Below are 23,075 nucleotides of genomic sequence, written 5' to 3' on the forward strand. Positions count from 1 at the left end.
CTACAATTAGTCAAAAATGTTTGTGGGAGAATTGTCTCTTGAGAATGATTATTTTTTTTGCCTAGGATCTGCGAAAATCTGATCAGATGTGCAGAAATAGGGCGTTGTCCACCAACCTTCTAACGACTCATCGTTAATGGGGAAGATTTTCTTAATGGTAAGGATTAACTTTACAACTCTGTGCCAGTTTTATTTTTTATGTGGCAGCAAGCTGGATAGGACAAACCGGTTAAAAAAAAAAAAAAGTTTCCTTGGAAACTTTTATTGACTGAGAAAAAACAAATCACGTTTAGCAAATTCTGCTGAGTCATTGTTCTCGCCTCCGCAATATTTTGGTTTTTATTATGACTTTTTTATTATTTCCCAGCTTTTGTTTATACAAGCACCAAAACTTGTTTCATTCACCAACATTAGATTCTCACGCAGAGAAACATTGGTTCTAAATTGACCATTATTGTTTGCTAACACTCGCTAGATCAATCATGTCGGTCCATGTGTACACTTTGTAAATGACATTTTATTGTAAAACATTAAAACAGTGAAAGTAAAAAAAAAAAAAATCCTTTCCTCAAGTAGCGTGACTCTAACATAAAGTGACAACAAATAGTACAAAATCAGCATTAAATGTGAATTAGCCTCCACCCGTATTAAATATGAACATTTTCCAGTCATAAACTAAAAATATAATTTGGCATTTGAAAATAAAAACATTGCACTTAAAAAAAACAGTACTGTATTCGATAATGTAACAATATTGATAGCTTTGAGTGAGTAACTTTTGGCAGGCAGTTGGCATGGCAACCATTAAGGTCTTTTTGGGACACGCCCCCTTTCCTCATGAAGATGGTATGAATGAATCTGTGTAAAAAAATATATATAATAATAATAAAAAGTGTGAAAATAAGAGTGAGAATAATATCGGAATGTACCTCTCAGGTTTGGGGGGGGCCGAGGGGGTTTGAATGTGCCGCCTTGCGCCAAAGTATCCACAATCCAGCTTAGTGCGCTGGAGCAATACTCCATCTGTGGGAGAAAAATATTCATAAACACGACTGATCGATCATTTGCCAATTGCATTTTTCGTACCTCATTCTCTAAAGTCCTGAGTCTGTGGTCAAAGTCTCGGCCCTCAGTCAGATATTTCATCACACCGTCCACCCTGCAAAAAAAATGATTTTATTCCCGACGTAAATTCTACTTGGATTAAAATGGCTCACTTGGTGGACATGCGCTTGAGTCTCTCCGAGTCGCTGCTCTTTTGGATTTTGCTCTGAGTGCTTAAGAATTCTTCCTTTTGGATGGTTTCCCACGTCATGAGTCGGTTTGCCGTCTTGCCTTTGAGCTGCAACACTGCCGAGACGCAAATAAATTCAGCCCGACATTCATGGACGAGGAAAAAAAAATAAAAAATACAGACCGAAGTGGTGGATCTTGACAGACGAGACCTTGCGGATATTCCTTTTGATGAAGAGGTTGATGTGAGAGAGGAAGATGAAGGGCGGGGCCAGCGAGGGGCGCGAGTGGTACTGCACGATGAGGTTGTAGCGTTGGAACTTCCAGTAGATGTCACTGTTGGCTTGGACCTCATTGAAAGTGTAACTGCAAAAATAAAAGGAGTGATGAAAAAAAATGGAGGAGGAAGGGGAGGGGGGTGAGATGTCTACCTGAACATGGCAATGAGAAGATTGATAAGCAGGATGTTGGTGACCAGCAGGTAAACAACCAGCAGGATTACCACCAGCCAGTTACTGTTCGTAATCCGACACGGTTCTTCACCGGCGTCAATCAGCGTCACGTTACTGGTGCACGGCATGTCCCAATCCTTCCCCACTGGGAAGATTAAAAGTCGTTAGAGAGAATTGCAAAAAAAAAAATGGTCGCCATCATGCATCGCTACCATCCATTTCTTCCACGGGGATCTGTCCAAATATGTGCAAGTAGGGTCTGTAGAAAACCCGGCGGAAAATACGATCGGGTCGGGGGTCGTAGGAGTACAGCAAAGCCTGATTGGCTACGCCGTAAGCCATCAGCCACACCCCCAGGAAGAAGAGGAAGAAAAAGACATCCTTCATCTAAAATACAAAAAAAAATCCTTTGGTACCTTCTTGAGGTGTTTCATCAATTTTTATTCTTACCATCTTTCCCACGATGATAATTTTGGGTCCTAGCTGCTTGTGAATGGCAAAGATGTGAATGAGGCGGAGCGTGAACACCATGTAATCCACACACAGAACATCTCTGCCAAATTCGTAAGACCAGTTGAACATCCTGCAAGACAAATATTTTTTTTAAGCCAGCCATTGTTTGTTTGCTCAGCTGAGACTCTGTCACGAATGCGATGTTAACAATCAATGTGCACTGAAGTAATGACCTGAGTTGGCTTGTTTTTAGCCTTAATTAAAAATCACACCCATTGGAAAGACGTCAAGTCTAGCAACATCAAAGCCGCCGAAAACTGGGGCGGCGGGAAAACTAGCAAAAGTGACAATGTTAGCGTATTAGCGGAGAGAATCTCTATGGGCAGGGGTGTCGTACAAATTTTTTTCGTGAGCCGCATTGTCGTCATAGCTTCTTTCGGAAGCCCATTATGAATGATGTGGCGGGCCGTATCTGGCCCCCCGGGCCTCGATTTTGACACCTGTGCTCTGTGGTAACTATTTAAAAACATATTATGTGACACATTCCAAGAATGTCAATCGGTTCAATTAAGGTTGAACATTGAATTAGCAACTCGTGGATGAATCACTACCTGCAGATTAAGCCGATGATGAACAGTACAATGGCGGTGAGGTCACATTTGTTCCAAACATCTTGAATGTACACTCGGAGTCTTTGGCGCAAAGTCTTCGTCCCTAAAAAGAAGGTCTTGGCAAAGAAAGGTTTTAGTTAAAGTCATCGCAAAACTTGGTGGTAAGGGGGGGGGGGGGGGGTTAGAATTACCTCTCGTATCTCCTCACACACCATGGTGAAGACCCAGAAATAAAGCACCAATTCAGTTATGGCGGGACCCGAGGGGGGCGGCGGTTTGAAATCCACCAGCAGCACGTAGGCGAAAAGCAGCAGAAAGAGGAAGTACATGAGGACGTTCCCCAAAAAGGAGGTGACTGGCGCGAACCAGAACTGACGCCATCTGGACACGATGAACGGCCGCGCAGGAGTTCTTGGGGCGAGAGGTCGGCCTGAACGAAAACTCCAATGAGGATTTTAGAGATCTTCACAAAACGGGGGTGACTCACCTCTGATGGTGGCAGTTCTGGGAGTGTAGATTCCTTGGGAGTCTGCTTCACTGGAGGTGGAACCAAAATATGATTTCAGTTTTGTGGACGCCATTAAAGATGAAATGGAAATTTGCGACGAGATAATTACATGTGCTTAATGTCAGAGAAGGAGAAGACGGTGGTGCCGTAGAGGCTGTTGTCTCGGCCCACGGGGTCCTCGCTGGGATTGATATTTTTCTCCTGCGGGTTCTCCTCTGGTGTCCTGCAAGGTGGAAGGAACACCCCGATATATATATATATATACACACAAGTCACGGATATTCTTCATGAGAAGTTACCTGAAGGAGATCAAGTTGGTGTAGCAGAGGATGGGGCAGAAGAAGGTGAGCAAGAGTTTCCACACTTCTGTGTTCCTCTTCATGTCACCCCACCAAATTTGGGACAACAGAGACTGTGGAAAGAAGAAAAAGAATCCGTTCACTAAGTGCTACGAGATCTGCTCGTGTGCTGGTGGGAACAAAGCGAGTCACCTGGACTCCATCGTGGCTGAAGAAAAGACGCGCGTCCGCACTCATGCCCATTTGGAGGCAAGTGGTCCCGCACCACACCGGCGATTTGCGAATCAGTAAAGTGAAGGAACGACTTTCGTTGCTACGGTAACAAGAACTGAAGACATCTGAAATTCAGGAAATAAATAATAAAATATGAAATAACCACACAAAGTGACGCTATTTGGCTTTAGCTCAATATTGCGAAAGGTTTCTGCTTTTACCATGTGCAAGATTCTCAAATTTCTGGGCCATCTCCTTCATCGAGAGTTTGGTTTCTGTCTCAGTTTCCAATTTGGAAAGTTCTCTTAGAATCTTGCAGCCACTCAATGCACTCAGTACAGACTCTCCTGTCTGGAAAGAAGAAATAGAAAAGTTCTTTCAAGAATGTTTTGTTCATGAAACGAGTCCATCTTCTATCTACCATCTCCCAGAAGAAAGTGGCCATCTCGCTGCGGTTCTGGAGGACGGCCCAGATGAAGAGAGAAGCCCAGGGGAAGAGGCAACGCTTCTCCCGATACAAACAGTCGCCACGCAGCAGCTTACTGGCGCGCTGGAAAGACAACAAACAGGTTGGACATGTTCAATAAAGAGAGATCATATGAAAAAAATGTTGATAATCTCAACCCCCTCCCACATTGAAATTGATAGAAACACATACATGCAAAGGTTTTGAGATTTGTAGGTGTTTTATATTTATATTATTTATCATTATAGTAGATATCTACTATATCGATAAATAATAATATAATATTACCTATATCTGCAATAGGTCATGTAAATATTAAAATAATATAATATAATATAATATAATATAATATAATATAATATAATATAATATAATATAATATAATATAATATAATATAATACATATAGCCATGCTGCAGGGCAAAAATACACGTACACGTACGGCACTAGACTGAAACCATGTAAAGTGATGGTGGAATGATGTTTTGAATTGCTCTATCGCCATCTCGTGGTTAAAATTCTGATGACATGCTTAAACTGCTATAATACAATATGATATATTAAATGTTTATATTATTTATAGTTGTAGTAGATGTAGTTAATGTAAATCATAAAATAAATCATAAAATATACAATAATAAAATGAATGATAATAATAATTATTATTATTATCACTGTCATTATAAGTCTTATTATTGTTGTTATTATTATTTTATTGTTAATTTCATTTCTTATTAATTTTATGATTTATAATAACTACATCAACTACAACTATAACTAATATAAACATTTCATATATTGTATTGTATTCTATATAGCGGTTTAAGCATGTCATTCAGACTTTAACCACAAGACGGCGATAGAGCAATTCAAAACATCATTCCACCATCAATTTGCATGGTTTCAGTCCAGTGCAGTACGTGATTTTTTTGCCCCGCAGCAATGCTATATATTATATTATATTATATTATATTATATTATATTATATTATATTATATTATATTATATTATATTATATTATATTATATTATATTATATTATATTATATTATATTATATTATATTATATTATATTTTATTATATTATATATTATATTATATTATATTATATTATATTATATTATATTATATTATATTATATTATACCATATTATATTATATTATATTATATATAGTTGTTACATTTATATTTATCAATATATTTTTATTTATTGTTATATTTACAATACTTTAATCAATTTAAAACATCCGCCCACCATCAATTCACATGATGCAGTGGCTCACATGTATGTATGTGTATGTTTGCCTCGTGGCTCTTAAGAAAGTGACTGCTATTTTATTTACATATTGACTTTGACTGCAGTGTGTTTTCAATCATGCAAACTGATCATCTTAATGTATAACCCCGATAAATAAATGAATGAATAAACAAATAATTACCCTCATTGCTCTCCTCTTGGATGTGATTTGCTCCAAATCCAATGGAGCATAATAAAATGGCTGGCAGACATCACCCATTAATAATTCTAGCACTCTTGACACCTATGGAGAAAAGGAAACATAACAAAATAAATCATAAAGATTGGCACACATTTCAAATGTTCCAGAATAGAAAATTCACCTCAAAAAGACTGAGCTCAGACACTGGTCCACTGTGAATATTCCCAGCTGCACTTTTGCCGGGACTCTCCGGCAGGGGTGACAGCGTACCAAGTCTTTCCATCAAGCGGCGCTGGAGAAGCTGGTAGAGAAGTGTCCCGTCAGCCACTGATCTGTAGAGGCTCTCCAACCGGCCGTAGGTCAGGTAGTCCAGGATGTTGAGGCCATTCTCGGTGAAGAGGCGCACAAACTGAGGCTTGTCGTTGACCAGGGCGTCGGTCATGGAGTCTTCCAGGTCTTCGTACTGGTTGAGGTGATTTTACAATTTGTGACATTTCTGACTCTCAGTGTCCTTTCTACTCACCCTCCACTGGATGTCTCCATTGAAGAGTTCACTTTTTGCAATGTCGACTCTGTTCCACGTGACGGCCAGTTTCAGCTCTTCATTGTACGGGCTGTGGTCGACCGACACCCGCTGTTTAGACGCTGGGAAGTGGTACGGTGTTTAAAATTAGGGTGCCACCTGAAACGTGTCTTCAATCTGGATTAGATATTTGGACTCTACCTCCCACTAGAGCTTTGAGCAACACTGTGTCAAAGTCGTTGGGGCCCTCCTGCTCTCCATGGTAGATGGTGATCAGGTCTTTGTTTTGGTAGATGCTCAGAGCCTGGAGAAGTCCACAAAGTGTTGAACAAAGTGTTTGTTGTTTCAAGAGCAGCAGTGTCTCGTGGATGGTGTTGCACATGAGGAAAAAAAATTAAGGGGCTGTTGTAGCAAGGGATATCTTGTGAGCGTTTATCCCCTTTGCAAATTACTTGGCAACAGTCCATGTCTGTTATGAAATATCCTGTCTGTGCTTCGATGGAATTTTGAGCCCAGCGGCATTAAAAGAAAGGTCAAAAGTCAGAGGTTCATCAATTGAAGGGTACAACTGGGGGTGGACAAACTTTGGCGCTCATGGAACGAATTTTGAAAGCAGACACAGGTAAAATAATTCATTTGAATCATACCATAATAATTAATTAATTAATTCAAATAAATGGATTTTTTTAAATAAAATCATAATTCCAATTATTTAATAAAATAATAATATTTGCCCACTTACTGCTGGGCCTTCCTGCTTGCTGCTTATAAAATAAAAAAAAAAATCATTTTGAAAGCAGACAGGTAAAATAATTCATTTGAATCATACCATAATAATTAATTAATTCAAATAAATTGATTTTTAAAATAAAGTCATACCAATTATTTAATAAAATAATAATATTTGCCCACTTACTGCTGGGCCTTCCTGCTTGCTGCTTATAAAAAAAAATAAAAAAAAGATTAAAAAAAAAAAAAGAAAAACATTAACAACAGGTGTGAATAGAGGTGTTGCACTTACACGCTCAACAAGTTTGTCCGTCTCCACTTCGGAGGGAAAATATTTGCGAACCCGTTCTGCCACTCTGTCTTTCAGATCCACACTGGGCCCGGCCTCGCTGTCACCCTCGCCGGAAGACTGGACGACCGGCGCTAAAGATAAATTCTTCACGATGTCACTCAGGAAGTCGGCCGTGCCTCCTGAGCCTGCTAGCACCAACCAAGGCATGGAGCTTTTCAGAGAGAGATCAATTCTCTGGTAACAAAGGAAATAGGAACATGTTTCTTCAGGGTGTGTTTTTTTTTTTTGTGGCGTTCACAAAAAAAACAAAAAAACAGAATGACCCAATACCTCGAGTAAAGTTGCATCTCCTGAGACCAGCATGCAAAGAACTGGGATGTCGATACTGCCGCTGCCTAAAAAAAATAATAAAACGGGACAGAAGGAATATTCTTATTATCATTACAAGTCTATGTGTAAGAATATTAGTGCTGAGGATTAAAAAAAAGTCCACACATCCCTGTTCAAATGTTTTTGTCTTGTAATGAGAAAAAAAATCAAGTATTTCAAAACTTTTCCCAAAAAAACAGTCTTTGCAAAAGTGTGCACACCCTCTTATTTCTGTGGATGTGTTCTTCTTCTTCAAAAAAAATTCAGAATTGTCCAAAATGCTATGATTTATGATCAATGCATACGTTTCTTTTTGTCAGGCATGAGTTAAAGCAGTTTAGGCACTTGGTTCATTTGTGTTGTTGCACTGGTCTTGACTTGACGTGTCAAAAGCAAGCTCGGGCATGCAAAGGCTGCCAAGATCATCACATACCTTCAGTTCAGGAGTCAACAAAATAAATTCAGCAAAACACATTACGGGGTAGTAAAGCGTGATTCATTAGGGAGTAAGATCCGTGCTTTCTTTGAATTCCGGTTGGATCCTTGTAAAAGTACTTGCAAGAATAACAACAAGAGGGAGGGGGGGGGGCATAGAGGCAGCTGACCTTCGGATTGAAGGAAAAAAAAAAAACAGCCACACAATGGGCTCCATTTAAAACAAAAGCAGTTACCCCAAATGCCTGTGCGCTGGTGGGAGATGTAGTCCTCCAGTTTGGCCCTGAAGCCCGTCTCGCCACCTCTCCGTCCCATGCTGCCGTCATCCACCAGCAGGAAAGCCTGATAATTGTTATCCAGGCAGCACGAGTCCCGGGTTATGTTTTGGACATAATACTTGGCAGGAAAACTGCCCTGCAAGAAGAAGAATCAAGGGAAAGGTTCGTGGCAGGTGTTCTTTCAGTAAAGGTCAAGAAACTCTGTTTTGAAGATTCCGAGATAGAAGTATTGGAACATCTGCAGAAGGTGAAAACGAGCTTCTAAATCCAATTAGGTGAGAGTGGGAGGACAACCTGTTCATTGACCAGCTGCTGGCGGTTGTGGACGAGACCCCAGGGAGCGACGCCCAGAGCCACCACCTTATTGAGGGAGAGCGACGAGGCTGCGGTGGCGTGATCCCTCACCGCCTCGCCGACGCACCTGCCGACACCTTCGCGCAGGCCCGCCGTGAAGATCCAAGCTCCTGAAAAGGCGCAAGAAATGTTGATAGGTCCCTAGGAAGAAAACCAGCAATCAAAAGAAACCGCGTTATTATTTTCGCTTTGATCCGAAGTCTTCCGAGAGGAAACCTGGTAGAAATGACCTCAGATGGCGGGAGAACAGCGTGTGCCACCTGCATTTGGCAAACTAGTCAGGAAGAAAAGCCCATTGTCGTTCCAAATTTAACTTCACACCCTCAAGGAGGCCCTGGCTTTATTGGCATGGGCTTTTTTGTTTCCAAGTGCAAAAACACTTTTCACATGATCTTAGAAAAGGTCAGCGCGATGAATCATCGATGTGATTGTTGTAGAATGTCGCTTGATGTTTTTACCTGTGCTTTGGGAGGCTTTAACCAGACCCTGCCTGAGGACCTCCCGGACCCACGTCTTCACCTTCGTCCTGCCTTCGCCACCCACGACGGACACCACCAAGTTCGGAGCGGGCAGACCCCAGTGGGTGGTCATCAGGGTGTAGACCATAGAGGGCGGTGTGTCCCACGACAAGCGCAAAAACTAGTACCCGTAGAAATAAAATAATTCATGTTAAATTCCGCGGAGTAATAGGATTGATCAGAACCAAAGAAGAACACCCACGTAGCTGTGCCGCTTGCTGGCGCCTGCAAACTGTAACTCTCCGAAGGCATCCGTTGGGTATTCGGAGGAATGCTGAGCGCTATCCCAGTGATTGACAATGGCCGTGCTGAAAAAGTCGCCGAGAGCCACGGAGGCATGTGTATCTCTTGTCCCCCCGCACTGGCACAAGGCGCCATTACTAAAAAAAAATGGAGGAATTCAAGTCAATAAAAGAGCATGAGATATATGAACGTCATAGTACCTGAAAGAATCTTCCACAAAGGTGGTGCAAATTCTTTTCTTGAAGATTTTCGGGATCCAGCTCTGGAAAACATATTTAATTTCACTTCAAATTAAATTCTGAGCTTGATGGAGATGGAAAATCTAATCATGGCACGTTGTCAGTTCATAAAAAAATAGCTGCTGTTACACTAGTGAGGCATGCAGGATTTAAACACTCGACTGTGACTTATGACAAGGTGCTGCAGTTTGCCCCAGTGTGTGTATGTGAAGAGAGTGTGAAGACTTGAAATGGGTGAATGTTAAAAGCATTATAAATTTCGAAATACACTTATTTTTTTTGTTCCAAAGTCACAAATGGAATATAAATATGACAACATAAGTGGCTATTTCTACACAGGCTGTAATGTATAAAACTGTACATTTATTGTAGTTGAAGAGACAAATAATAAATTGATTTTACATAATGCATAAGTACATAATATTATTTATTATTCAAATAAAAAATAACTTTTTTTGCTCAAGGAAAAAGTAATAATTGTGAGAAGAAGGCTGCGTTTCATTTTTTGTTTCAGAAAGTACGACCACGTGATACCAAAATACGACCGCTGAGCAAATAGAAATGGGACGCGGCCATTGTGATAACTCATTTCGGTACTGTACTGTACTTTGATGTTCGAGAAAAACGGCGGAAAGTTTTTCGCCGAGTTTTTAACGTGTAGTCCTTTCAAAAATGGACTTTGTCTCAAGTTTTACTTCTTAAAAAGAAACCCCCAGACAGCGTTGAAAGCAGGTGACAGCTTAAAGTGACAACACAACACTATTGTTTCGTGTAAATTCCGATAGCCGTTTTTGTTAAGCTAGCTTTTGACACTATCGGATGCTAACTTCTCCCGCGTAACGCGATAAACGCAAAATTATCATTTGGAAGCGTCTTGGCTAAACGCCAACGTGTTCCAGAAATATTTATAAAATGCCCTCGCGTTTGATAAGGAAAACGCAAACGTGGAATGCTTGAATGGGCGCTAACACAACGCGTCATTATGACTCATTCAATGTCTGTAAATTTTCACAACTACTAGTTCCTCCACAATTGCAAAAACTTTTTTTCCGCCCTCACCTGGTCCTTTTCAGATTTGTTGTTTTTGTGTCCGCCGTCTGCTGCGTCTCCAGTGTCTCTCATGCTTTCTTTTTTTTTCCCCCTCAGAGGAAGATGTCAGGAAAAAACATGGAACTGTGGATTTTTTTTAACCATAATTGACTGACTATTTCCCCTTCCGATTTGATCACAGTTTCTCAGTCCGTGCAGACGAAGCAAAGAAGGTGCAGAGCAAGAAAATCGCCCAGGTAAGGGTGTGGTTGGAAGAGGCAAAGATTGTCTGAACCTCCCACAATCTCACAACCACACAAATGTCACACTTGATTCTTGGGGAGCTCAATTTATTCTTCTAATGTTTGTCCAGGTTAAACATACTTGCGATAAGCCTCTTGTATCAACATTGCCTCTAATACATGCTGTCAAATTTTTAATCATGAAGACTCTTGCACAGGACTAAAAATATCACACTTGAGCCTGGATTACATTCATGTGGGAAGGGAAAAGCGCAGCCACACAAGCTGTCATGTTTTGCCATGGTTTTAATCGGAACATAAATATATTACTGTAAATACAATTAAATAGATTTCTTTGGAAGCATTATTAAATATATACTTGCAGATAATATACAGCCATAACAAGTACCAGTCAATCAGAATGTTTTGAACATAATAGAGGAGTTTGGTACGTCGTCCCGCCTTATCTGCCGAATGAATGGGGATCACTCACGTCACTGGATTTTTCTTTTCCGTTACTTTTGCCTATGTTGTTTAAAGTGTTGGCCAAATTGTGGACGTGGCAGGTGCTCAAATTGCATTCGGGCTGGGGTGCGCGCCTCTGGCGAAGAAGTAGTCTTCCTGCCGAGCTGTTGGTATAAGAGGAAAGGGTGTGTTAATGTAATGTAAAAAGAATAAAATAAACATTGGAACTGGAAGGTAGACAACCTAGGGACTGCAGATTGCCCGTAACTAGTATCTTCATGAATTGTAAGTTTAAAAATAAAAACAATTCTGGATGACTAAATACAAATAATTACCGAACTGTCCATGATGAGATGACACAGCAGTTCAGAATTTATTTTAAAATAACTGTATACTACTACAGTAATACTCCCTTTTTTAAAAAAAATTTAGTTACCTGCGTTTGATTGCATCCATGTCCAGACGTTGCTCACTTGAGCGAAAAGGAACAACCTTCAGAAATGGAACGTGCCGCTCCTGCACCTCCTCTGACCTTTCCAACCCCGACGCCTCGACCGTGTCTGCCGCAACGGAGGTGTCGCTGTCCAAGCTGTGATTCCGACAAATACAGGTAACACATGAGAGCCCGAAACAAAAAAACAAAAAGAATGTAAAGGTGTCTCCTGACTCACCTGAGAGTGGCTCTGAGTGGTGAGGCAACAGTCAAAGGTACAGTGAGTAGCAGCAGAACGGCTATCTCCATACCGTAGTGATCTACGGAGAAACAATGAGGTCAACTTATGCTCTGGAAGGATTTCTTTCCAAAAATGTTCACTTACCAGCTAAAAAAATGGCAAAATCCGCTGTTTAGAGTGAACCTTCAATCCAGAGGTGGTGACAGTGTCGCTTTGTGATGGTCAAGTCGCTTTCGGTTCTTTTATAGGCAGAAAAGGCGAAGGAGGCGTGTCTGGACTTTCCTCATGGTCACTCCGGGCCAACTCCCATCCTCGTCATCTGGGGCCTTTACATCCAAATTTATCGCTCGGGTAAATGTAAGCAACTTTTTAGTAACAGCGAGAACATGCCTTGATACACAAAGTGACCTTGTTTAATGTTTACGTTGATTCTAATGGCCTCCCTTTCCCCGATCCGCCCCTCCCCCCTTTTCCTCTACATCCCGCCAGTCTCAGTCCACTTGCTGCTGAGCAATTGTTCCACAAATCTTTCTTTCTTTTCCATCACCTGCAGGAAGCGCAGAGTGGCCCAAAATAACGCCGATTCTCCGCCGCGGGCTTTGCTTTATCGCCCCGTTTTTCCTGTGCCTTTTCCCCTTGAGTCACATTTGCCATCAAGCGTGTTTATTTCTGAAACGTCCTTCGCTCCCACCGATCCCCCAACATGCGATGTGAAGAAAAACAAAACTTTGTCGGGTTATACACTTGCGTTACCACTGGGTTCCCGCGCTAACCACAAAAAATTTAGTTTAGTTTTGCGATTTTGTTATCACTCGTGAGGCCGTCAGCAGTTTTTTCTCAAAATGGTGCTGAACTGGAGGCAAGGATTAAAAAAAAAAAAAAAAAAAAAAGTAGAAATTTTGCAATTTTACATGCTTTATTGCAGCAGGTGTTTGGGTTCTCGAACACATTCGTCATAAGAAACAATGGCTGACTGAATCACCTCTAGCACGATTACAACTGTGAATAAATTGAAAAAAGAAAACACTTTCTCACCCCCCCCCCCCTCTTCATCTCTCTAGTGCACGGCCTCCCACCGGGAATCTATTGTTTACCTCCACCGCGAGCAGCATCTGGCCGGCCCGTGTCGTCACAGCGCTGAGTCATCGCCCTGTCACGAGGTAGCATAGAAAGCTCACGTCAGATGATTAAGTCGGACTTACGTGTGAATTTTACGCATTCCGTAATTTCCTCATTTACACGCTGACACATCGGCAAAAGGAAAAAGGGCTACGTGCTGAAAGAAAGCAAACCCTCTTCAGCTGACCAGCTCCTGAACTCCACTCCTTGCAACGCACGGAGCAAAATGAGCAATTTACGTGTATATTTTACGAAATTCGCTCGATAAATGGAGTTCACTCGGGTCAATCAGGCAGTTTCACTTGAACATGATGACTCCGCTTAGAGTATTTAAAAAAAAAAAAAGAAAAAGAACTACACTGACCTACATTCTCACTAACAATCGTACGGATGTATGGACTTAATGCTAACAGAACCGCACAAAGACGTATTACGTAAGCTAAGTCCGATAGCGTCGTGATGGAGTAAAATTTACGGCGTGTTCGGACAGTTGGTCACAATGTCGCAATAAATTAAGCGTTAGCGGTGGAAATCATCCATCAGTGACCATGTTTGTTTCACCGGTCATCCGTCCCGAGTGCCCCGTTCATTTTCACCAAATATACGTCGGGGGCACTCGACGGGGGACCCTTTTTCCCCAGTTCTCCCTGACGCAGTGTACATCCTGTTGTTGCAGCCACCAGTTGGACACTTGAGAACCTCTCGGCCCTGCTTCCTCTACCCACTGGGCACAAGGGTGAGCATCCTGCCAGGAAAGCCCGTCAGTGCCACTCATATTATGATCTTCTTTCGGGGGCAATTTTAGGAGCTCTCAAGACACCTTCGTGAGTCCGCATGTAAACATCCTCTTCATCTGAGAGAGCCATCGGAAATCATTTGAGAATGTCACCCACTGGTGTTTTTCCACGCTGAACTTGAGGATGAATTGATCTCACTTAGTAAAAGCTCGATTGTCTTATGGCAAATAGTGAAATAAATAACACCAATCGTCAACCAATCACAGGGCTACATTTTGGAATGTTTTGTTAAATACTAGTGTCCTAAATAAGTTTTTCTTTGAGTATAGTGCTTTTCGCTCTAGTTTGAGAACCATTGCGCAACACGCGAGGTGTATTCGTAACAGTAAATCGTTGTTTCGATGGCATTTTTTACACGGAGGAGAAAACGGTTTGAGCCGGCCGACACCTAGAAAAGGTTAGCCGGTCATCACAGAGATATAAACTCCGAGTCCATTAGTGGATTATAAACTCTGCGGCCCCTTCATCTCTCTTGGATTAACAGGAGAGAGAGAGAGAGAGGGAAAGCGAGGAGAAGCGGAGCGCCACCAGAACAGCGCAGAACCCAGCAGAACTCCGCACGCTGCGTCCGTCAACTAAGAAAAAGTGCTGCCGTGACAACGCACCTCTGTAATATCGTTTTATCGATAAAGAAAATCAGTCAAGGTAAGCAAACTGCGTGTCCGATTGCCTTTTGTGTACTTTAACGTGCTATTAAAGTCCTTTTCGGCGTTGCATTGTGAGCGCGCGGTGGTCATTCGTCAATCCATTAACGCCTAATCTCCGCCTCCCCGCCGTGATTGTCGTGTAAGTTCCATTTTAATTATTAGAAGCATGCCGGTGGACGTGGAGGAGATTATCCGCTGCATCAGGCACGAGGACGTGAGCCTCGCTCATACCCAGCTGCAGAAATTCAACACGGAGGTAAGAGACAACACGCAGAGACACGTTTTGCGGCGTGTATGACGATGGCCGCGTGTGGCTGTGTTCCAACAGTACGCCCAGTGCTTCTTCTTCGACGCAGAGGAGAGGGACAGGAGGAAAGTAAGCATCATCTTTTACCGTACGGCTCTGCATCCGCCCGCTCAGCGTCACTCCCCGCTGTCTCTTCCCCGTACATCATCCAGCCTTCTTCCTCAAGCCGACCGCAGCAACACACACACACACACACACACACTCCATCCCCGATTAGTAATTCTGCTGTATCAGTCGTCCCTGATCCGCTCTGCCTGCGTGCTCTGTTAGACTGCAACCCCCCCCCCCCTCCTTCCCCCAACACATAGCCGTCTTTTCTACGTGAGCGCTCTGCATGTCTTTGTTTGGAATATTGATCTTGTTTTCGTCGTTCTGTCTCCTGTATCTTTGCCGGCTGCTCGTCCAAAGCAAAGAAAACTGGAAGAGGTACAGAGGTTAAATATTCTTCCACTAGATGGTCGAAAGTGGATTTTTTAATTCACCTGTTGCCATTCATGCAACAGAATAATAGTTTTGCGTTAATTCAGACCAGCTTTTACTTTGACTAAGTGCATTTGTGAGTAAATTGGAATGAAATCCTCATTATGTAAAAAAAATAAATGATAATCAGTTGTTTTAATCTTTTCTGTGTTTTACCAGTTCAGGAAGAATAAAGTGAGAGAGAGTACCGATTCAGACTCTGACTCCAATGAGAATGACCCGGCAGACAGAGGTGTCCTCCTCCGACAGGTATGGAGCCCACACTCTCCTTGTCGTTGGATGTTGGCGTCAGTAATTCCAGTCTAAGTAGAATAAACCAGGAATATGTGTGTTTTGTAGCAAATAGCTAATGACAGGTTCCACACACACAAAAAAAATTCATGAATAGGCGGCCCGTTCACTGTTTGTCTTTAGGGTTTGGCTGTGGTGCTGGTGAGGTTCATAAGAACAGGAATCCCGTGTTACCTGCTGCAAGTCACTCTGCGAACGCTGAGGATCCTCTCTCGAGATAAGAGGATCCTGGGCCCCTTGGTGACTGACAACGCTCTCCTCACTCTGGCCAAAGCGGCCGGGCTGAACTCCACTGAAGCAAACGACGACGAGCCCGACGACGAGCCCGACTCTGATTTCTACGACAACATCATAGCATCCCTCGCCCAGGAGGTCCAAACGCCTTCCTGTTGCGGGGACGACGACAGCGATGACGATCCGGACCCAGAGTGCTCGTCGACCTTGGAAGACGACGCCAAGCCAGACCTCTGCAGCGATCTGGATGGCATCAACCAGCCCAGCAGCCACAGAGGCAGCATCCATCACAAGGAGCTGGAGCAAGGGCGGAAGGACCGACGGGAGAGCAAAATGGAGAACGCGGATGAGGAGGACGACGGTGTGTCGGGAGAGGAGCTGAAGAGGAAGGAGGCTTTGAAGGTGTTGTGTAATTTGGTGTACAACAGCACGTGGGCACAGGAAAGGTTCAGCACTCTCAGGTGGGATTTTTTTCTTCATTTATATTTACAAGTCAAACCACAAGTGGTATACACACGCAACACCTCGTTTCAGGTTGATATGCGGCCTCAGAGAGCGTCTCTCCTCCAGCGTCAGTTGCCCGGCTCCCTCCAGTGTTCAGTTCTACGAATTGCGACTCACCTTTCTCGTTACTGCACTGCGACCAGAGCTCAGCGCTCAGCTTCAACAGGTGACTGAAGACTTCTTATTGCCTGGAATTTGACTAGTCTGTAAGCCAAACTTGGGCCATGTATGCTTTAAAAGAGTCGTTCTCAAAATGTGGTACGCCGGCTCCCTCTTGTGGGAGCTGAGAATCACTACATCAACAAAATGCTTACAATAATATTGAATATACAGTGCTTAAATAACAATGAAGAGACTGCATGTTACAGTACTTGTACTTTGAGCAGTCTACCAATTCCTCCCTCAGGAGGGAGGGGTCTCAATCCTCTCAGCAGCTCTGGAGGGCTGCCTGGAGGCGCAGTGGAAGGAGCAGTACGAGTGCGTGCTGGACCCGGCGGCGCCAGCCATTTCTCCGGAGGCTTCTCAGCGCATCATCGAGATCCTCAAAATCCTTTTCAACGTCACGCACAGATCCCACAGGCAGGCGCCCACAGAGGTGAGTTGGAAACTTATCAGGAAATGATCTTTGCTGCATTTTTTTTTTTTTTAATTAAGGTGTCAGTACAGATACCTGAAAAATGTGTTCAATTCAGGATGATGCAGCTCTCTTCCGCCATCTCGTGGCGATCTTGCGTCTCTGCTTGATGCAGAAGTGCGTGATGCCTGAGGACACAGATGAACTGCAAGGGTGAGACTTTTCTCTCTCATCTTTTCTAACCCTAAACTACATTCTTATGATTTTTTTGTTTTGTTGCATAGTCACACAGTCAACCTGTTGTCGGCGCTGCCCCTCCAGTGTCTAGATGTTCTCCTGATGGTGCCGCTGCAGCCCGACTCGGAGCAGTGCCACGGCCTCAACATGGATTGCGTCCAAATCCTGCTGCTGTTTATGGAGAGGCGTCTCGAATCGGTAGATCATCTTAATAGAGGAAGAGTCCATTCAGCATTCTAGAGGGACACATTTTCTTTATCTCCTGGCAGATCATTTTACGTAGATTCAGTTTTCTGTATAACCCTTGTTTATTAGAGGTCGGTTATTGCAGTGCAGTGGGACAAACCAAAGTGCTTTTCCTCTTCTCAGGGCGATAAAGTCAAAGAGAAACTGACGCCAATCCTCAATCTGCTGACAGAGAGCTGCCGGGCACACAAAGAAACGCGCCACTACATCAGGAAATATGTAATGAGCCCGACAAAGTCATGGCGACGGTAATGGAAACATCAATATTTTGACAAAATAACTCCACAGGTTCTGCCTCCCCTGAGAGATGTTTCTCAAAGGCCGGAAGAAGGCTGCACTGTGAAGAGCCGCCTGATCCGTCTCATGACTCACCTGGATACGGACCTCAAACACTGCGCCGCTGACCTCATTTTTGTCCTCTGCAAGGAAAATGGTAACCAGCCGTCATTGTGGAGAAACAGAAGTGTGGGCCAATTACAAAAAAAAAAATTTTGTAGATGATTTGCTTGAAAAATGTCAACATATTTAAAAAAATGCATATACCATTTCCCTCCCAGTCAGGCGTTTTGTCAAGTATACAGGCTACGGCAACGCGGCAGGCCTTCTGGCCACCAGGGGCCTTTTGGGTGGCCCGACATCCCGACACTCGTGCAGCGACACCACCTACTCCAGCGACTCGGACTCAGACACCGAGGAATACCGTCAAGTTAAAGACCGAGTCAACCCGGTGACGGGGCGAGTGGAGGCGGAGCAGCCCGACCCCATGGAGGGCATGACGGAAGACGAGAAGGAGGAGGAGGCCAAGAGGCTGATTAGAATGTTCAACAAACTGTCCAGGTCGGCATGCGGTACAATAATCCCCCGGCGACGGAACCCTGATGTAAATTGCAAAAAAACCAAAACAATAATTGGTGTAACAGATGCGCCAAAGATGATTCCCAAGCACTACTTTTATATCTGACATGGCTTTGCCTTGTTTTTGCTAACATGACACGGATTATAGTAAATCTCCATTCCAGTTTCATTGCCTGTATTAAATCATCTCAAATGTTTTCAGGGATAACATCATTCAGCCAATGGGAGTGGACGCTGATGGGAAGCTGGTCCCGATGGCAGGACTGCGGGAGGACAGCCTCACCGAAGAGTCGGCCTCAGATACAGATGAAGTTGAGAAGAATCAATGAAGTACAATTTTATCATTCAAATATCCTTTTACTGCAGTGGTTCTCAAACAAAGGGCTGGGGACCCCCCGGGGGTCTGAAAACCGTACCTTGAGGGTCCTCAAAATAAATTATTATTAAGTAAGGTAAATTTAAAATATTTTTTTTAATAAAAGTCTTGTTATGAGAATAAAGATGTATTTTTGAAATTCACTTTTGTAGCCTGTAAAAAAATATATCTACAATAAGATTATGATTTTATCTTGGAAAATTCTTTTTTGTTGGTGATAGGAGGAGGGCTCTCGGAAATATTTCACCCCTGTGAGGGGTCCCTGGTCCCACTTTGAGAACCTGTTTTAATGCTTAAATATTTATGATAGTAGGTAAGATGAGTGACAACCAAGAGATGGACTTTTAGACATGTTCCTTCCCTTTAGAAGAACAAACCTTTCTTATTTATTTAGACATTTATGGAATTGTTATCGAAATTTTCTCGAGGTAAGACACATAGGAAACATCTCATTCACACCACGACCCAAAAATGTCACTACAATGATGATCTCATTATTAGTGCAAAAGCTGTTGAATGAAAATGACAGATGTTGTGATTTTTGTGGTTTTAGATGCATCTTCTCATTTCATAATTAGTCAGCATTATATGTTATTATATTGAAAGTCATTTTTCATCTGATGAAGACTGACGTGATTATAGTGATTAAACAAATGATGAGAACAGGATGACTGGCATTCTCCTTCATTGCGTTTGCACACGAAGCAGTTTTTTGCAGCGGCACGAGGAAAGGTAAGGAAAAATGTAAACCTTAAATACATCCTGAAAGCATGATGTGTCCAAAAAAAAAAAAAAAAAAAAAAAAGCCCGGTGTCAGCCTAGGATCATCTCTTCCAGCGACATTTGCAGGTCGACGGATTTCAAAGAGGACGCGCCGCCCTCCACCGCCAGGTTCTTCAAGAGCTCCAAAGATGTGAGCACCACCTGACAAAGGTGTGGATCATTTTCTTAATATCTTAATCAATACAATAATGCAGTAACAGTAGACCTCACCTCCACTGTGATGAGTTTCTTGGACAAAGGACCCTTTTGTGGGTCAGGCCATTTTTCACCCAAGCACAGGAAAAGGGAGCAGGATGCACATGGTGTACCTTCAATTGATATGAAGTCCAGGATTCCTGAAGGAGACAGAACTATCAATCTAACCATGAATGCTACACATGAGATGAAGGGGGGCGGGGATAATCCTACCACGGAGAAAGTCCCTGAACGGGTAAAGCGGGTCCGGCTGCAGTTTGGAAATTTCCCGTGGGACTCCACTCTGGTCAAACTCTGAGAAGCTCCAAAAGGCTTTGCTTTCACCTCGTCTCTGGCCGTAAACGACGTCGCCCGACACGCCAATGTCCAAGCCCCCGCCCAGCTTGTCCAGGATGCACTGTGTCAGCTTGGCTTGGGTTTGATCCTTGATGTTGACCGGTCTCGGCAAGGAGACCAGAGTAAGGCCCGATTCGTGGTCCAACACCGGCACCGCCTGTTCAGGCCTGAAGTTGAGATGTTTTGAATTCTCGTGCCCTTCAGTAACTTGGCCACTAGGTTGCAGTATAACAGTTTTTGTTTTGACGTTACCTGTAAACTAAGCGGAATCCAGCTTCGTTGGCAACCGGCTCCTCCAACACCTTCTTCCCTCTGTAGCGCACAATTATCCGGAATCCGGTCTCTGAACACGTAAGAGAGAAAATGTATTGCCTTAGTTGATGTTCATGGTAAATAATATATTTATTGTCATTCAAAATCTTGACAGTTTAATTTCACTTACTGAGATGATCTCCATCCTTGGTTTTATTAACATCATCTAAAAACTGCTTTGCTAATTGGCCATCGAACGCCTCGTCCACAGCTCCCTCCATCGGATGCGCCGGTTGCCCGGGGAAACCATCTTCGCTGACCGCATCCTGTACCCCTACTGGATACAACTGTTGCCATGGCAACGCACCGCTGCCAATCACAGGCTGACGCTGGAACTCCTGTTGCTCGGGAGGAAACTCATAGGCTGCCGGAAAAAGTTGGGAAGAAGTGAATAAATCTACAGTGCAAAGAAAGGTACCTTATGGGCTCACTGCCGCATTGTTGGATGATTTGAATCCAGCAGTTTTAAGGGTGAATAAAATTGCTGGTACCTGCTTGAGGCCCAATGTTGAGACCCGTGAGACATCTTTGCAGAATGTCCTCATGGGGGGTGGATTCTGTCAGCAAATTTTGATTTAGACCAGAGAAGGCCATCATTCGACTTATTAATACGGGCGACACTCACCTTGGATTGGATGACAGAGATTCTCATCCGTGAATGGGAAAACGTAGGTCTAAAAGGCAGACATATTTGATTGCGTTTTTCGAGAAGGCCAACACACACAACACATGCACGTACTTGGATGGGAGGACTTTTATGGTGATCCGGCTCATGTTGGCTGGGTGATGCAGCGGAAAACATGTCTAAAAAGAAAAATATATATATATTATCGATAAAATTCACTGAGCAATCTGTGGCTCACCTTCTGAAGTCGACTGATTCGGCCAGCGATACACCTTGTGAGGGTTTGAGGTGTCATTCTTGTTGTCCAAGATCAATTCAAACCCTTTGGCTCGCAGCGCGGAGCGGAAGTTTCTCTTCCACACTGAGGAATCTCCGTTGATGCTCCCTTTGCCGCTCACTTTGGCCCAGTTCTAGACAGACATTCAAATTGCACAAGAACAACTATTCAGGCATCGGGGGTGCCTCTAATGGAACCCAAATAAAGTTCAATTAATCTGTAGGTTTTTAAATTTCTTAAAATTTTGTGTTTATTCATTTGGAACCGTTCCTAATTTCTTCCACCTTGTCTAAAGGCTGCAGGTCCAACTAGAGAACCACAGCTTCAACTATGATGACGTCATCACCACACTTGTCGGTAAGATGTTTTTTTTTTTTTCTTTTAGGTGATAAGCAGTTTCAAGAGGGGTGTGTAGACTTTTTGCATTTGCTGTAAATGAACAAGAGTCCTGTAATATTTGTATTGCACCCTCCCACTAATATTACTTTGTTAAAATGCATTCATTTTAATATGCATAAATAATAATAATTAATTTAGTTTATGAACAGGTCAGTTGATAAATTAGAATTAAATTACATATAAAAATTCTGATTTCAAATGTTCATAAATTATTTAAAATAAATGTTATATATGAAAAAATATATATTTAAATAAATATTTAAATTCAAATTAACCACCATATTTTTTGCACACATTTTTTGAACAGATGTGCAATTCCGTACCTTGAAGATGAGAACATCACTCTCAGAAGAGTCTTGTCTCAAAGCGTGCTTCCAAGGGATGCAAAATTCTGTATGCTGCTGGTTGGTCCAGCAGACGCCAGGATAACTGCCGCTGTTGATCTGATCCCGAAGCCACTCGATGAGCAGAGGTTTGGGATGAGCCATCTCTATCAAAGTAAGGACAGCATACAGATTGCTTTTTTTTTTTTTTTTTGGGCAATGTATGAATAGCTTCCATGGTAACTGAACACCATAATGGTTTTGAAACCTCAATTGATATGAATGGATATAAAAAGTCTTCTCACACATTTTGAATGGCAAGTTTTGTGGTACAAAAATTATAAAAACGAGTTAAGTCATTCTAAAGTTTTTTTTTTAAACCATCCACCTTCCTTTACAGCTCTAAACATTCCTGTCCACTAGAGGGCAGCACTGTATCATAGACGTCAAAATGGATTTCAAATCCAACAATGAATAAAACGATCACAATCATGACGTAACGCAGTTTTTTTTTAGCTCCAAAAACGTGATTTCGTCATTAAATTAACATACCACAACTACTTACTTTACTTTCACAACATTTCTGAGCCACAAAAACTGCAGGAGCGCTAAATTAATATACCACAACTACTTACAGATTTCTCCTGCAACAAAAACTGCAGGAGCTGTTAAATCCTCGCCTCTTTTTTTTTTTTTTTATATATATAAAAATACATTTATCTATATTGAAAAATGTATCGGGTTCGGGTTTCAATAACGGTATTCGAATATGCTATTCCGTCTTAAGTAGAAAAACATCGTGGCTCTAACAGTGTCACGGACGGAAGCTACCATAAATAATACCACAAATCTTAATATTTTACCTGGAAAAGTAGTCAAGCTTTGGATGCGTTGTGTTCCGTTCTCGTCGCTCTCCAAATGGCAACATGAACTGCGGACGTTTGAAACTCAGCACTTAAGTGCTTTCCCTGGAAACCACACCGAGATTTCGGTTTCGTTTTCCAGACGTCATCTGGATTTCCCAACTATCGAGCCCCCAAGCACACAGCTGAATTCCCACACTCCTGTTGGCTAATAAAATTATTATAGTTCAC

The 23,075-nt window shown here is 42.6% G+C and overlaps 4 protein-coding genes across 11 annotated transcripts; 1 reads left to right on the forward strand and 3 right to left on the reverse strand.

Annotated features, from left to right (window-relative positions):
• Positions 1-497: 497 nt before the first annotated feature.
• Positions 498-10,987, reverse strand: LOC148382670 (transient receptor potential cation channel subfamily M member 4-like). Its single transcript, XM_088359841.1, has 28 exons — positions 10,714-10,987; positions 9,616-9,677; positions 9,375-9,552; positions 9,113-9,293; positions 8,595-8,764; positions 8,259-8,436; positions 7,549-7,613; positions 7,219-7,452; positions 6,399-6,501; positions 6,198-6,319; positions 5,856-6,137; positions 5,675-5,776; positions 4,191-4,319; positions 3,991-4,120; positions 3,749-3,894; positions 3,557-3,669; positions 3,367-3,480; positions 3,237-3,286; positions 2,941-3,179; positions 2,750-2,865; positions 2,136-2,268; positions 1,898-2,072; positions 1,665-1,830; positions 1,418-1,599; positions 1,218-1,350; positions 1,087-1,159; positions 930-1,023; positions 498-858 (listed from the first exon to the last, which is right to left on the reverse strand). Exons 1-28 carry the CDS (start codon positions 10,774-10,776, stop codon positions 836-838), a joined length of 3,756 nt encoding a protein of 1,251 aa, XP_088215967.1. The 5' UTR covers positions 10,777-10,987; the 3' UTR covers positions 498-835.
• Positions 10,218-19,399, forward strand: LOC148382671 (chaperone Ric-8A). 7 transcript variants are annotated; one of them, XM_088359863.1, is made up of 20 exons: positions 10,218-10,386; positions 10,886-10,940; positions 11,823-12,000; positions 12,313-12,421; positions 13,126-13,224; positions 13,860-13,919; positions 14,465-14,625; positions 14,790-14,883; positions 14,956-15,003; positions 15,343-15,360; positions 15,574-15,663; positions 15,829-16,400; positions 16,474-16,609; positions 16,850-17,038; positions 17,136-17,230; positions 17,302-17,452; positions 17,624-17,719; positions 17,789-17,933; positions 18,058-18,337; positions 18,558-19,399. In XM_088359863.1, exons 8-20 carry the CDS (start codon positions 14,794-14,796, stop codon positions 18,682-18,684), a joined length of 2,037 nt encoding a protein of 678 aa, XP_088215989.1. In that variant the 5' UTR covers positions 10,218-10,386; positions 10,886-10,940; positions 11,823-12,000; positions 12,313-12,421; positions 13,126-13,224; positions 13,860-13,919; positions 14,465-14,625; positions 14,790-14,793; the 3' UTR covers positions 18,685-19,399. The 7 variants fall into 7 exon arrangements, with proteins under 7 accessions (XP_088215989.1, XP_088215990.1, XP_088215988.1 ...); XM_088359864.1 differs by having other exon boundaries at positions 11,853-12,000; XM_088359862.1 differs by having other exon boundaries at positions 11,853-12,000; positions 12,313-12,415.
• LOC148382672 (uncharacterized) lies at positions 11,214-15,133 on the reverse strand. Of its 2 annotated transcripts, XM_088359929.1 has the most exons (6): positions 15,022-15,133; positions 13,159-13,214; positions 12,209-12,390; positions 12,062-12,143; positions 11,827-11,979; positions 11,214-11,554 (listed from the first exon to the last, which is right to left on the reverse strand). In XM_088359929.1, exons 4-6 carry the CDS (start codon positions 12,130-12,132, stop codon positions 11,389-11,391), a joined length of 390 nt encoding a protein of 129 aa, XP_088216055.1. In that variant the 5' UTR covers positions 12,133-12,143; positions 12,209-12,390; positions 13,159-13,214; positions 15,022-15,133; the 3' UTR covers positions 11,214-11,388. The 2 variants fall into 2 exon arrangements, with proteins under 2 accessions (XP_088216055.1, XP_088216056.1); XM_088359930.1 differs by lacking the exons at positions 13,159-13,214; positions 15,022-15,133 and having other exon boundaries at positions 12,209-12,491.
• Positions 19,089-23,002, reverse strand: irf3 (interferon regulatory factor 3). The gene is made up of 11 exons (XM_088359891.1): positions 22,845-23,002; positions 21,982-22,148; positions 21,221-21,392; positions 21,097-21,161; positions 20,983-21,031; positions 20,849-20,914; positions 20,488-20,721; positions 20,298-20,388; positions 19,923-20,212; positions 19,725-19,849; positions 19,089-19,655 (listed from the first exon to the last, which is right to left on the reverse strand). The coding sequence occupies exons 2-11, from the start codon at positions 22,144-22,146 to the stop codon at positions 19,545-19,547; spliced, it is 1,368 nt and encodes a 455-aa protein (XP_088216017.1). The 5' UTR covers positions 22,147-22,148; positions 22,845-23,002; the 3' UTR covers positions 19,089-19,544.
• Between the last annotated feature and the right edge of the window lie 73 nt (positions 23,003-23,075).

This window comes from Syngnathus floridae, chromosome 18 (genome assembly GCF_059516105.1).
Source record: "Syngnathus floridae isolate MCC-2025c chromosome 18, RoL_Sflo_1.0, whole genome shotgun sequence".
Taxonomy (NCBI): Eukaryota; Metazoa; Chordata; class Actinopteri; order Syngnathiformes; family Syngnathidae; genus Syngnathus; species Syngnathus floridae.

Excerpts from the sequence above, each read along its gene's own strand:
- irf3 (XM_088359891.1), bottom strand. The coding sequence starts at position 22,146 with ATGGCTCATCCCAAACCTCTGCTCATCGAGTGGCTTCGGGATCAGATC. Across the intron at positions 21,162-21,220 it reads GAATCAGTCGACTTCAGAAG|ACATGTTTTCCGCTGCATCA; the intron begins GTGAGCCACAGA and ends TTTTCTTTTTAG. Across the intron at positions 21,032-21,096 it reads ATAAAAGTCCTCCCATCCAA|ACCTACGTTTTCCCATTCAC; the intron begins GTACGTGCATGT and ends TCTGCCTTTTAG.
- LOC148382671 (XM_088359863.1), top strand. The coding sequence starts at position 14,794 with ATGCCGGTGGACGTGGAGGAGATTATCCGCTGCATCAGGCACGAGGAC. Across the intron at positions 14,884-14,955 it reads TGCAGAAATTCAACACGGAG|TACGCCCAGTGCTTCTTCTT; the intron begins GTAAGAGACAAC and ends GTGTTCCAACAG. Across the intron at positions 16,401-16,473 it reads GAAAGGTTCAGCACTCTCAG|GTTGATATGCGGCCTCAGAG; the intron begins GTGGGATTTTTT and ends ACCTCGTTTCAG.
- LOC148382672 (XM_088359929.1), bottom strand. The coding sequence starts at position 12,132 with ATGGAGATAGCCGTTCTGCTGCTACTCACTGTACCTTTGACTGTTGCC. Across the intron at positions 11,980-12,061 it reads CCACTCAGAGCCACTCTCAG|CTTGGACAGCGACACCTCCG; the intron begins GTGAGTCAGGAG and ends TCGGAATCACAG. Across the intron at positions 11,555-11,826 it reads ATGGATGCAATCAAACGCAG|CTCGGCAGGAAGACTACTTC; the intron begins GTAACTAAATTT and ends TTATACCAACAG.
- LOC148382670 (XM_088359841.1), bottom strand. The coding sequence starts at position 10,776 with ATGAGAGACACTGGAGACGCAGCAGACGGCGGACACAAAAACAACAAA. Across the intron at positions 9,553-9,615 it reads TTTGTGGAAGATTCTTTCAG|TAATGGCGCCTTGTGCCAGT; the intron begins GTACTATGACGT and ends ATTTTTTTTTAG. Across the intron at positions 2,866-2,940 it reads TGTGTGAGGAGATACGAGAG|ACCTTCTTTTTAGGGACGAA; the intron begins GTAATTCTAACC and ends TTCTTTGCCAAG.